The 15,347-nt window shown below is 39.7% G+C and overlaps 1 protein-coding gene across 1 annotated transcript in view; it reads left to right on the top strand.

Moving 5' to 3' along the window:
- Nucleotides 1-318: 318 nt before the first annotated feature.
- Nucleotides 319-15,347, top strand: part of mindy2 (MINDY lysine 48 deubiquitinase 2) — a 73,000-nt gene continuing 57,971 nt past the window's right edge. The window contains exons 1-3 of the mRNA XM_061964081.1: nt 319-1,245; nt 3,342-3,399; nt 3,931-3,995. Coding sequence (XP_061820065.1) covers nt 406-1,245; nt 3,342-3,399; nt 3,931-3,995 — 963 coding nt within the window. The 5' untranslated portion in view covers nt 319-405. The remainder of the gene's footprint in view (nt 1,246-3,341; nt 3,400-3,930; nt 3,996-15,347) is intronic.

The raw sequence follows: 15,347 nt of genomic DNA, 5'->3' as shown, positions 1-15,347 counted from the left end.
TAATTGTATGCATGTTCAAAATAAACAATAACCATAACCATACTCAGAAGTAATCTGTCATTGTGGATGTACTAACTCGTGTTCACGTTTTGCTTTTTACTCTATTCACCGCTGTACTATTATTTACAAGCTTTGCACGTATAAGTTATTTATGTACTTGTTTATATATGTTTTAGTCACTCTGTAATATGTATCTTGATTCTAAAAATCCGAGAAAGGGGAATAGTCAAATATACGAGGGTCGTCAAACGCAACACCACCTGACTGTTGTGTCTCGAGCGCCCCCTACGAGGTCAGAAATCAACTCTTTCTGATGACGTCACCAGTAGAGTTGTCATGGCGTCTTTTGGACCGAATCTACTGCTGCAATTTAGCTAGAATTCGGTCGACAGTCGATAAATCGAAATGGAGAAAAATGCAGCTGTGCATCGAGACATTGTCGGCAGCACCGCCATCAGGGCGGACACTAGCGACGCTGCGCTCGTGGGAGGCGTGAAAGGAACGGCCGAGAAATGCACAAATAGTGAGGCTTCTCACACTACTTTGCTTGATAATAACAGCACGGTGGATCATCCGAGCACCCTGATTGTGAATCCCGGTGTGGGCAAGTGCGAACTAGCGGACCTGGTCGAGGACCAGACCGCACAGGAAGGGAAGAAGTACGCCGAGGAGAGCGGCTCTGGATCCGGGGAGCAGATCAGTAACGGGACGGGGACTGATCCAGCCCTGGCCGCGGCAGATAAGGAGGGTGGTGCCTCAAAGTTAGTAAACAACCAAAGCGACGGGCTGTCTTCACCTCCCGCGAAGGACGGCGCAGGTGTGCGGGAATGCGAGACGACTCAACTTGCCAAACCGACCCATCTGTGCACAGTCACAGCGAACCGAACAGCCCCACAAGCCTTATCGGAGGAAGCGGCCAGCGGCAGCGACCCGGATGCCAGCCTCGGTGGGTGCGAGTCCCGCAGCCTGGATTCTCTGGAGTCCTTCTCCAAGCTCAACTCCTGTCCCAGCTCGGACCTGAACAGCGAGGGCCTGGAGGAGCGAGGACTGGCCCTGGCCCTGCAGGGCGACTTGGGCCTGGATGGCACCAAGGCTACGTGCTCCAAGGACCGGGTGGCGGGTCAGTCTATATACCACATCAAGTGGATCCAGTGGAGGGAGGAGAACACGCCGATAATCACCCAGAACGAGAACGGCCCATGTCCGCTCCTGGCCATCATGAACGTGCTCCTGCTTGCTTGGAAGGTACAAAAAAACAATATAGGAAATGCATTAGCTCGTCTGAACCCTATTATTTCATGTATACACATCATAAACTAACACAAAAGTGACTACACATCTTCTCAAGGTATTATAGTACTTCATACTCGTTTATGGCTGTTAGTTGGTTTCGAGCCTGACTGTTCAGATCAGTTCAGTTTCAGCATCACACAAGTTGTTTCATTACAGCACGTCCGAAAATGGTAAGTTAATTTCCGTGAATTAGGATGAACTAATTATAAATCGATTATTTTCATAGGTACAGCATAAAAACGTTTATGACCTTGTAAATCTTTTTTTTTTAACATTATAAGACCCCTCTTATCATGAAAGTCGTCCCTCGCCACATTGCGCTTCACCGCATCGTCGATTTTTACATATATATATCCATATATACGTTAGGTCAGAAAAAACACAGAGGCTATATCATCCCTACAAGCCTGTTTCGCATTAAATCCCCTGACAGCAGGGAAACCTGCGAAACAGGCTTGTAGGGATGATATAGGCTCTGTGTTTTTTTTGACCTAACGTATATTCCGCTCTACGAGCACAATGTATAATGAATAAACCACAGGAGCCTCGACTATATCCATATATATAATTTTAAGCATATTCAAAAAATATTTAGGGCCTAAATTAATAATTTTCAAACATAAAAATGGCTAAATAAACTAAAAAATATTGTAGAATTGGCCATTGGAAGAAACCAAAGCTGTTTAGCATCGTGGCCACTTATTGGCTCAGTCTCAGACAGCATTACTATGTTAGATTATGGTAATGGTAAATAGGTTACACTTGTATAGCGCTTTTCTACCTACAAGGCACTATTTCCACATTCACGCATTCACACACACATTCACACGCTGATGGCGGGAGCTGCCATGCAAGGCCCTAGCCACGACCCATCAGGAGCAAGGGTGAAGTGTCTTGCTCAAGGACCCAAGACCGTGACTAGGGTGGTAGAAGCCGGGGATCGAACCAGGTGGCTGGCACGGCCACTCTCCCAACCGCGCCACGCTGTGCAGAGTGTGTTATTTTATTTCCAGATGGCTTTCATATTGTTAAAAAACATATTTAGAAGTAGGTTTTTTATGCTCTATGAACGCTTTAATAGCTTGAATGTACTTTATAGAGATCACAAACTAATCAAATCTTTTGAATGGCTCTGTTAACGTGAACGTTGAGAACTGATTGTGAGCCCTTTGAGAGACATTTTAATGCACACGCACAAGTAGAAAATGAGTCATAGAAAACATAGAAGAATTTGGAGTCACTTCTGGTTTATTGTTCTGATGTGGATTAGAGTTGCGCGATATAAACACAACTAATTGACATAAATTTGGCCGATGATAGAACTTTTAATACTATTTGTACATTGTGATAACGCATGTTGATGACACATATTATCTGTGTGACGCAAATTTGACAGCAACAAGCGAACAAACACCCTCAACGCAATGTAGCGTCCTTGCTAGCGGCTAACATCCCTCCATTGTGCAAAGACACTTCTAAATCAGCAATCCTCGCTTCCTTGGAGGAAAATATACTATATATGCTATTTTATTTAAGTGGAGATAGAATCATGTTACAACAGAAAATAACCAGATATTAACATTACATTAGCAAGTCGATTAATAATAGTTTGCGAAAATAACGCAACTGGAAATTACGCAATATGTTACTGCATATGTCAGCAACCAAATTAGGAGCCTTTTAATCTGTTCTGAAATGGTTCTATTATCATTTATATGCCAAATAACATATTGTGAAACATACCGTTATAGAAGAGGGCTGCGTATTGAAATGTTAGTTTATTTAGCCACTTTTGGTTAAAAATGCTTTTTCTGAAGCCCAAAAATTGTAGAATATGCTTTAAAAAATTTGAAATGTCCAAAAGAAAATCCGCGATGAGGTAAAGACGCAATATTTGAAGCGCAATGGTGCAAAGGAAGAACACATATCTAAATCTAATTTAGTATTGTCCCTTGAGAAGATATGATAAAAAATGGTTGCTGAAACATGAGGGGTGTACTTACGTTTGTAGGAAACTACATTAGTAAGAAATTCATGTTTTTTCACAGGTTAAGATGCCTCCTATGATGGAGATTATTACAGCCGAGCAACTGATGGAGTATCTCGGTGAGTAGCCATTCAAACTTGAATTTATCACAACCTGCTTGTGCGTGCCTACTGTTTAAAGAATATATTTCACTCATCAGCCACAACATTACAGTAAACCACACCTGTAATATTTTGCCTCCTCATGCTGGAAATTACTGTAAACTACTACCACAACTCATGACATTGTGAGAGTGTACCTAATATGGTAGTCTAGGTGCGTGTGCGTGTGCGTGTGCGCGTGCGCGTGCGCGTGCGCGTGCGCGTGCGCGTGCGCGTGCGTGCGTGCGTGCGTGCGTGCACCTCATGCGTCATGCATCGGGAAATCCGAATAAGTAATTCTTGCTTTCTGGTTGTGCAGCATGTCACATAACTAATGCATCTCTTCGGAATCAAAGCAAAACAGCCATTTGGTTATGAGCAAAAAAAGTATTTGTCGCAGAATAAGGGGCTGGCAGAAGTTTACCCCATCTTGTGAAAAACTCTTCAAGAACGAGGGGAAGGACATTGGCTCCTTTTCTAAACTGAACAGTCTGTATGTGCCCCTTGCAGGAGACTACATTCTGGAGACCAAACCTAAAGAGATCTCCGAGGCTCAGCGGCTAAACTATGAGCAGGTAAGTCCTACAGTAGGTAGACACCTGCACATCTGAATGAGATCCAATACGAGAGATGGAGAATTCGGCCTTTAACGAAAGGTGATAATGTTTAGTTTGTAGTAGTTTACAGTTGCCGGGCAGTGCGATTTATACTGAGAGCTTTACAGAGTTTATCAATTTTTGGTAAAGCTGTGATAGAAATGCTTTTAAACACCTGAATAGTTGCCAATATAATTCACTCATGCAGTATTACTTAATTAAATCAATTACAGACTCAGTTATTTTATATGCATTGATAAGCGCACTTTCTCAAGATTATTCAAAGCAAAAGCTTAGAGCTCTGGTTTCAATTTTATAGTTGAATGCAATAATAGAATGTTCCTCTACTAAGATAGCTGAAGGTGCAGGATTATTAAGTAGAGCTGCTTGTAGTTGTCAGTTGCTGAGGTGTAGACAGAATGGCGCTCTGTCATACATTTTTGTTAGGAATGTTCTGATCAGGGTTTTTGGCTGCCGATTCCAATAGCGACAATCCATAATTGAGAATACCAATACCAATCACATGTAATAACTGTACATTTTTAAATTAGATTTCTGTGTTCTAGAGCGCACCGGTATTTATGTTGGTCACACCAAATTTGAGAAGAAATTAATATTTTTACATATATCAGCCACACCAGACCATAAACCGCAGATATGTAACGGTACAAAATTATTTTGTAATTGTTTATTTACTAGGGCTTTCAAGGGATTTTTTTTTTTTAAATCAGATCAGTCACACTCTTGGACCACGATTAATCACATGTTATTATTTGCTTGCATAAATATCCTTCCATTTTCTACCGCTTGTCCCTTATGGGGTCGTGGGGGGTACTGGAGCCTATCCCAGCTGCACATGGGCGGAAGGCGGGGTACACCCTGGACAAGTCGCTACTTCATCACAGGGCCAACACAGATAGACAGACAACATTCACACTCACGTTCACACACTAGGGCCAATTTAGTGTTGCTAATCAGCCTATCCCCAGGTGCATGTTTTTTGGAGGTGGGAGGAAGCCGGAGTACCCGGAGGGAACCCACGCAGTCACGGGGAGAACACGCAAACTCCACACAGAAAGATCCCGAGCCCGGGATCGAACCCAGGACCTTGCATAAATAAAATGTGCCAAAATACACAAATATTTGGATACAAATGCAATTTCGTAGTCAGAATATCATACAGGAACTTTTTTAAATGTTTTTACTGAACTGCAAATCCTTGATTTGCTCAAAACTTGGTGACAGTAAATATAGTAAGAATAAAGTGCACATTTTGAAAGTCTTTGCAATAAAATAGGAAACAAGGTACAGATGTACAGTATATTAATACATAATATATTAAACACACCCCTAAAGAACTTTACATAGTGCACTATTTACATCTGCATTTACTCCTCCTTTGTTAATCTTCCTAAATGGCTTAAACAAACAAGATTTACCTTTTCAGATGACAATGCCGATCTTTTTTTTTTTACAAACTACGACGGTACTTGGTGACATTAACGACATCTTGCAGCACCTGGTTTTTACAGATGTTAAGCGGCCTACATGCAGTGGCTATCTATTTCAAAAAGGCATTGTATAATGTATCTGTGGTAAACACAGATAAACTAAGCCAGCATAGTTTGTTGTCCTCTGTTTGCTGTCCATGTAGCTTTCATACTAGCGGCGCCATCCTCACGTTCATTGCAGTACCAACAAATGACTAGGGGTGCAACGGATTTAAAAAAAAATGTTTTAATCGTATCATGGTCACGGATTGGATAATTTTTCGGATCAGCAAAAAAAAATGAGTAGACAAATGTGTTCATTTGTCCATTAAATAACAACAACATTCAACTCAAAATGTCCAAGAAGCGCATTTGAAATGATTGACTTTAAGGGGAACTGCACTTTTTTGGAATTTTGCCTATCGTTCACAATCATTGTGAAAGACATGACATTTATCTAACTTGTAAATAAACGTACATAATAGTCCGCTTACAGCGGAGCCATTGGCTGGTCCTCTATTTCGCCCATAAAATCCAATATACAACCATCCAAAAAGCGCCAACAATTACATTTTGTGTATTGAATTTTAACCAAGTAATAGTGATACTGTTATTTTAAGCGCTAACAAAGACAAACTATAGCGGCGCTGTGATCACAAGCTTCTGTAATTTCAACATGATGGACTGGCGAGGTGTTTCCTTGCTCCCTGGAAGTTTATTCTAGATCATAAATCATACCTCTCACCTGGACAGAAGAAGACTGAGAATCTATTCCGACAAGTTGGTACACTTTGACAGCCATTTAGGAAAAGACGCTGGGTGCCCCCCAACCCCCTTTTCATCTAAATGGGAATATATGAACATCCTATCAGTCGGCATCCTAATGACAGCAGACATTGCACAGTAAGGAATGTTATGTTTGTTGGCTCTCATAAAGTCTGCATTGAGTAGTAATCAGTGATGAAGAAAAAAAAAGTGATGCGTTTTTTTAATGAATGCGCTGCGTATGCTTAAAATGATCAAAATATGTAAATATTGAATGGTATTATAAATATGCCTGTTATTACATTACATATATATTTACATCATGTATATAAAACCTCAATGGAGGATCTTGGATGTTTTGTAAGGGCTTTATAGGCAGAATAGCGCGGCACACTGGCATATGACGGGATCACTGCCTGTGCAATGCGGAGGTCAAAACAAACACTGTGATTAATCTTCATTCATTTATTATAACAGAATATATTTTTTGTTATTGATCACATGCGTTAAAGTTGACAGCCCATACCTTAATTGTTTCCAAACGGTGACTGTCACACGGCAGTAAAATAGCTGAGCAAACAAAATAGAAGTCATAGTCATGGACCCACTAACTGCGGACGATAGTTCTTCAGTCAACTAAACAGACTCAATAACTCATCTGTGACGTTTTGGTGAATTTACAAAACTGAAACAATACAAAAAGAATGCCATTGAAAGTTAATATTACTGACACAGACACTTGTAAACGTGTTAGCATATATTCGCTAATAGAGGTGGGAATCTTTGGGCACCTCACGATTCTAATACGATGACGATTACGATTCAGGAGCTATGATTTGATTAAAAATTGTTAATGATTCATCATTATTTTATGTATAGTAGTGCCGTTTTACATTTCTTTTCGTTTCACTGAATAAGTGATTATCATTTGCAACATTTAAAAACAGTGCATTTGTAATAAGAAACATTTAAATTAATTTCCGTTACATTTATTATGTTATATTAAATGTATGCAAAACTGGAACATAAGTACCCTATAGTAAGGGAGCTGGTCGGATCTCGGATATAATTGTCCATGTCCAAATTGCGATTAATCTAAAAATAAATTATTTCCTCCACCTCTATTCGCTAATGCTAACAACGCTTTATTGATTACAGTACGATAGCACAAACACATATGCACGAAAACACTCCTACAGACATCACTCATGGGACGGTTTAGTAAGTATGAACTGTTTTAGTTATATTGTAAAACTTACAAACGTTGCTTGGAGTGATAAATGAAGAATATTTTCGAGCAGAAACGCTATGCACAAATAGTAGACGAAACAGGCTATACTTGCGGTTCAACACGCGAAACAGGAAGTGCATTTTCAACCAGCAGCACCTGCACTGAGTGAACTTGTCCAAAACATGGCACCATAGCTCAAACAATAACACACCTTTTCAGTGTCTCTGCGATATGTTATTATTACATTTGTTAAACACAAAACATTATGGCCGTTAGCGAAGAAAAATCCATAAATTAGCCGCACCGTTTTATAAGCCGCAGTGTTTAAAACGTAGGAAAAAAGTAGCAGCTTATAGTCCGGAAAATTATAGTAATTTATAGTGCAATATCACAACAATATAAACACAATATTTTAACTACTCTATAAACATATTCTCTTCCTCTGTGTGTAACATGTTCAGCCTTGTCCTCCAGTTATAGTAATACTTTGTAATGATACTTAAGATACAAAGAAATGCAGTTTATTTGCTGTAATGTAAGTGATTAATATTAGCTTAGATGAGCGGCTGCACACTGTGTACGGAGACACATAATTAGCTGCAAGTGGCTTGTCAGCCAGGGGACTAAAAATAAATACACTTTCAGCCAGTGGGGATCGGCAATAAAATGCATTTAATCAGCAATGGCAATAATATAGTTTTTCATGAAGAACGGCCCATTGATCGGCCCATGCCTACTTTTTGTGATATTATTTAGCTGATTATGTACACTTCTCAGTAGTATGCAGTATCGTTCTACACCACTGCTTTTACAACCAATATAATAAACATATTATTAACTTAATACATCTCTGAGCAATATCATTTTTGATACAACTCTTGTATTGGATCTCACTGTATCAGTGTGCAGCTATAAAGTACCTAATGTGTTTTAGAAAGATACTGATTTTTTCATAGTACTTGAGGAGCACTTGCAAAATGAATACGGCACCTGATAACACCTAAATATTATGATCTCAAATGTTTTGGCCACCAGTATTGATGTTTTCTGCACGCATGTAATACCTGCATGCTTATACTACTAACATGAAGGGTAGAAGAGGTTCTTTACTGGAGATTTCAACGGAGAGTTGTCATAAAAGTGGAGCTCAGCTCTCTCGATTGCTCTGTATTACATAAGATGTGTCTTACGAGACTCTGGGAACAACAGAGGTCAGGGGTGTGTGATGTTGTTTGCAACGGCGTGAAATGCTTAGCGACGCATGACTAGGTTTAGCTTCAGGCTATTACTGAGGCTTGTTGGGTCTTTATGTGTGTGTGCGCATGTGTGTGTTTCTGTGTGGTTCACCATGTACTTGATTTGGAGATGGAGCTCTGCTTCCTCCCATCTCCAGCGGCCTGCCCTTCCTTCAGCAGCACATCTGTGAATGATTTGAAGCCGCGTTTGGAAGGCGAGAAGAAATACTGGCATTGCGCTTGCTCGCTCGCTCGCTGACGTTCAGTGGCACGGGTGTTCTAAATTTAAGTGGGGCTGAAATGCAACTTCTTAAATAAATCAGCGGCCTCTTCAGGGAGGGGCTGGAGTTTGTGTTGCATGGTAATTACGGTGGTCTAATCCGAGACTCTGGCCTGGGAGCTCCAATGCATGTGGGTGTCCGTAGGCCGCACAGCCTGGAAGCTCAGGTCTAGAGTGTGAACGTGTGCCCTCCTATTTGCATCATGAAGGGAATTTTTTTTCCCTGTTGGATTGTGACCATTTACTCTAGCCTGAGCCATAGGAATTCTTAACAGATCTATTTTTAGGTTCACGGTTATACGTCATTTGTCACATGAGTGTATGAAGATTTAAATAGCAGTTGCTGCTCTTTAGCGGTTGTTAAATATTTACTTAGTGCAGCTGTGAAAGCAAAGAGTCCAGTGTTGTAATCTGTATGTGTCTCAGTGAAGCTGTACTCTTCTTGAAAGCCATCATAAACTTGTAACGTCATGTTCAGGATGTCTCAACTAACTGGAAAAGCATTTTTGATGTGCTGTATTTCACCAAGTGAACATCCACCAATCCAATGATAAAGTTACCACATCTCTTTTCATGACATTCATGATATTAAATTTACTTCACTTTTATTCCATACATTTATTCACTTATGTGCATACTGTATGTATGTGTGTTTGTGTGTATATATACCTGTATGTATGTATGTATACATACAATATATATATATATATATATATATATATATATATATATATATACATATCAGTGTTTCCCACAGGACAGGCATCTATTTGTGGTGGTGTGGGGGGTGGGGGGGGGCAGCGGCGATGACCAAGAAGAACGCGGAGTTGGAATATAATTACAACATTTTATGTACATATTTATATACAGATTTGAACAATTAGTGATTCACTGAAATATATTTATTAATCGTGGTTCTTACAAAAAATATATCTTATAAAATATAAAAGCTAAAATGTCTCTTAAAGCTCTGCCCCTTTAATGAGTGAATACTAAATAATTTAACTTTAGCCTACTACTACAACCATATTATTTACCAGCAACATGAAGTGAAACAGAGGCAGAGGTGTCCTGCCACAGTCAGTCAACCTCCTCCTCCTCCTCCTCCTCCTGCTGCTGCTGCTGAACAGGTCGCACCTGTGGTCCGGACTGTAGGCCTACCTCCTTTCCAAGTCCAGCCCTTTTCGGCCGTTGAAAATATTTTTCTATACTCATCTGTGTGAAGGAGTGAACATCCAACATTAGAATTTATTACTAACGAGCAGAAGCGCTCTATGTACAGTGCCGTCTAACCTTAAGCGGCAGCAGCTCAACACATGCAGGGTTCAACGTTAAGGTTTTTTTCTATTTGCCTGACTTCTCAAATCTACTTGCCCCAATATTTTTACTTGTCCTGCCTAGGTTTTTTTCTGGCTGTGTAGTGCTCATGGCTTATATCTTACTAGAATCCTTCCCGTTGACTATTTACAACACTACACAGTATTTATTATTATTATTATTATTATCTATAATTACATTTAAATGGCATTGCATACATGTAAAATTAAATGCTATTTCACATTATTTGACCAGTAGCAGTTACACTCATCTGAACAGGTCAGCCACCTGTTTAAAGCCCGATCACAGTTGAAATCTTGAAATGAACGGCCTTTAATGGCCAAAACATTAACCTGGACAACATTTTAACAGCTGGTTGGCTCAGATTTTATTCTTTTCATTGCATTCACATGCTGCAGTGGACAGTGGACATTTTAGCTTCAGTCCACGTGTGTTTATTGACAACAGGGTTATAACCTGGACACGTTAGCTCGTCGGTATGAAAACAGGTGACCGAGTCAAACAGCGGCGGTGTTAATGAAGCAGCGTCACGAGAAACCGTCAGTGAAACGCTCGGTGAAATCGCGGATTAACGTTAAATATATGACGAGCCGCGAGCGATGCAGCTATAACCTATCTACCTATAACACCTGTAAAAAAGAAGCAATGCTACCACGCTAGCAAGCGTTAGCTAGCCGGCTATGAGCCACCAAGCTGCTAACTATAGCCAAAAGGCACCATTTAAGTTTTTTTCCCCATGGCATCCTGGATCAAGGCTTTCAGCAGCTTTTGGACGTTTGAGGTAGAAACATAGGAAGCGCCATCATTATGAAAAGTAGCCGGCGAGTATTTTGGTCCCGTCCGTCCGTCCCTCTTCTTTTTCTTCTTCTGGCCCACCAGGTGAATTAAGTGCTATTGGCGGAGTTACAATGCATACCGCCACCTACTGCACCGGAGGTGTAACTACAAGCAACATTCACAGACAGTCCCATTGCTTTTATGAGCGGTCGAGCGAGTCAAAAGCCGAAAAATCCATTTGTGGCGGACATAATTCTTTCGTGGCGGGCCGCCACAAATAAATGAATGTGTGGGAAACACTGCCATATATATACATATATATATATATATATATATATATATATATATATATATATATATATATATATATATATATATATATATATATATATATATATATATATGTGTGTGTGTGTGTGTGTATATATAAATATATGTATTTTTTTAGGGCTGTCTACCATAACGCGTTAATGCATGTGATTAATAAAAATAAATTATCGCTTTATCAAATATGAATGATGATTAACCACTTCCCTGTTTGCAATATTATTGCAAACTGCTAAGACTTTCAAAATGTTCACTTAATGTTTACTATACTTCACCAAGTTTTGAGCAAATCAATGACTTGCAGTTCAGTAAAACATTTAAAAAAACGTCTCATTCTGACTACTAATTTGCACTTGTACCCAAATATTGGGCAATGTTCTCCAGCAAATTGTATTTGTACAAGCAAATAATAACCCATGATTAATCATTATAAATCACAGCTTTAGAGTAGGATAAATCCAATTCAAAACATTAATCATTTGACAGCCCTAATATATATATATCTATCCATCCATCCATTTTCTACCGCTTATTCCCTTTTGGGCTCACGGGGGGCGCTGGAGCCTATCTCAGTTACAATCGGGCGGAAGGCGGGGTACACCCTGGACAAGTCGCGACCTCATCGCAGGGCCAACACAGATAGACAGACAACATTCACACTCACATTCACACACTAGGGCCAATTTAGTGTTGCCAATTAACTTATCCCCAGGTGCATGTCTTTGGAGGTGGGAGGAAGCCGGAGTACCCGTAGGGAACCCACGCAGTCACGGGGAGAACATGCAAACTCCACACAGAAAGATCCCGAGCCCGGGATTGAACCCAAGACTACTCAGGACCTTCGTATTGTGAGGCAGATGCACTAACCCCTCTTCCACCGTGCTACCCATATATATATATATATATATATATATATATATATATATATATATATATATATATATATATATATATATATATATATATATATATATATATATATATATGAGCACTTGTTCCCCCCACACCCCGTTTCTTCGCAAGGATTATGAGACATTTTTCATCTCAATTTCATCTAAATATATGAACATCCTAGCAGTCTGCATCCTAATGACAGCAGACCCTGCACAGTAAGTGATATTTTATTATGAGCTGAGGATTGAACTAGGAACCCTCAGGTTGCTGGCACGGCAACAGTGTCACACCGTCCCCCTGTAAGTCTGGAGTGAGCAGAAATCAGTGATGAAGAAAAAAAAAAAAGCTAATGTTGTCATGGGTTTTTAAAATGTATTAAAATTAAAATGATCAAAATACGTAAATATTAAATGTTTTATTAATGTACCTGTTACTACATTACATATGTACTTATATCTAGGGATGATGTTTGATAAGAAATTATCGAGTTCGAGCCTATTATCGAATCCTCTTATCGAACCGATTCCTTATCGATTCTCTTATCGATTCCAGATAGCTTGTTGTATATGGAAAAAAACACAATATTTGGTTTAACAAAAGCTCACTTTTATTTTATAAGAAAAAATAAAATAAAATAAATAAATAAATATTGACTGTTACCCAGTGTTGGGACTAACGCGTTACAAAGTAACGCGTTACTTTGATCCGCGGTTTGATATATGAAACAAAAAAAAAAGTTGTTGGCACGTTCAGTCCACACACAGCGTGGTCATGGCGAGCACAATAACGGAGGAGCTTGAACGCCCAGCGCCATTGAATCGGTGTGTTTATAAGTGCAGATTCGGTTGTGCAAAACGAGGGTTTTAAACACATGCTGAACGTGCTTGAACCACGTTACGACATCCCGTCGCGCACCCACTTCAGCAATACGATTGTGCCAGATCTTTATGAGCAGGAGAAGAAAAAAGTTGTGGATGAACTATCCCGAGCATCATCTGTTGCGCTCATGACAGACGGCTGGACGTCCAGCGGAACTATAAGCGCTCACTTCATCACAGCAGACTGGGAGATGAGAAGACTCGCCCCCTCTACGAGAGTCACCTTGCGCAGGTACTGACACAAGCAGTGGAGGAATGGAAGATAAAGATATCCCAGTCACACGTGATAATGCCAAAAATCAAATAATTACAGAGAATGAGGCAGGACTGGGACCACAGATAGGTGCTTTGCACATGTATTGAATTTGGCATCACAGAAGGGAATCTCAGTCAATAGGATGGAGCGCCTCTTTGGGAGGATCAGGAAGGTTTCTTACTCCCACCCAAGCACAACAGCTGCTCATGTGCTTAAGACAAAGCAAGAAATGCTAAAGCTGCCTGCTCATACATGATGTCCCAACGAGGTGGAACTCCACTTATGATATGTTGGAGCAGCAGGCAGCTATATACTCTGCATTGACCCACAACACCCTGAAGACAAATGTCACCCTGTCTGATGATGATGTGAGAGTGGCAGATGAGGTCCTCTAGGTACTTAAACCACTCAAAAGTGTTACATCTCTACTGAGCACTGAAACTTCACCATCTGTGTCAATGATCCTGCCACTGAAAACAAGGATTCTACAATCCATGGCTCCAAGTGTGGAAGACAGCAGCATCACTCCAGATGTCAGGCTTTATTTCACTACCTATGTTTCAAGGAAGATGATGTTTCTTCTTATGTTGCACTTAAACTTGTTTTTTATTAATGGTCATTGGTCCAAGTTTAAAGAAAGGAGGAATGCCTTTTTATGTTGCACTGTTTTTCATTAATTATGTTAAAAGGAAAATAAAAATGCATGTCAAGTTGATCAACAGATTGTATTATTCTCCAGTGCAATAACAGTACTGAAATGAAGGCAAAAAGGGCATTAATGGGAGCTTTAAAAAAAAAAGAAGAAAAAAAGAAGTAACTAAATAGTTACTTTTCACAGTAACGCATTACTTTTTGGTGTAAGTAACTGAGTTAGTAACTGAGTTACTTTTGAAATAAAGTAACTAGTAACTGTAACTAGTTGCTGGTTTTCAGTAACTAACCCAACACTGCTGTTACCCCCCTAAAAAATATATATATATATTGACTGTTGTTACCCAAAGTATATTAAGTGGGATTTTTTAGAAAAACAAATATATACAGTAACACAAAAACAACCTGTCTCTGTGATCACTATAGGTGTATAAATAATGATATAGTGTTGAATAAAATCAGTCCCTTGGGCACAAAACTGAAAATAAGACATCTCTCCAAAAAGTGCACTTCTACTGCTATTGGAACATACTAACTACACACACTATGACACTAAGAACACCACAGTCATCAATCAACAATTCTTCTTCCCTTACATGAGAGCGAAGCCTGGCAATAATTGCATATTGCCTGTTCTGCCTTCACTATACGTGTTGAGGTTATACAGCTTGGCAGACAGCTAACAAACAATCCAAGGCGTCTAATAAAGTTCCAAAGCAGATTAATCCATTTAGGCTCTTTATTGTTGTTGATCTTGCTTTGTCTTTTCTTATCTTTACTTTTGTCTTGCACTGGACTGTTATTTTTTTTTTTTTTAAACTGAAATACACACAATGACAAATGTATAACCTATGTGATTCAATTAACATACTGAAATGTAATACACAATATGTAAATATTAGCTTCACACAAATATACAGTACTATCATCAAACAAATACTTAAAAGTTAAAGTAAAGTTAAAGTACCAATGATTGTCACACACACACTAGGTGTGGTGAAATGTGTCCTCTGCATTTGACCCATCCCCTTGTTCACCCCCTGGGAGGTGAGGGGAGCAGTGGGCAGCAGCGGTGCCGCGCCCGGGAATCATTTTTGGTGATTTAACCCCCAATTCCAACCCTTGATGCTGAGTGCCAAGCAGGGAGGCAATGGGTCCCATTTTTTTATAGTCTTTGGTATGACTCACTTTGAACTCACAACCTACCGA

This window comes from Nerophis lumbriciformis, linkage group LG06 (genome assembly GCF_033978685.3).
Source record: "Nerophis lumbriciformis linkage group LG06, RoL_Nlum_v2.1, whole genome shotgun sequence".
Classification (NCBI taxonomy): domain Eukaryota; kingdom Metazoa; phylum Chordata; class Actinopteri; order Syngnathiformes; family Syngnathidae; genus Nerophis; species Nerophis lumbriciformis.
Note: the sequence above shows the minus strand (reverse complement) of the source record. Positions and strands in the feature narration are given on the sequence as shown.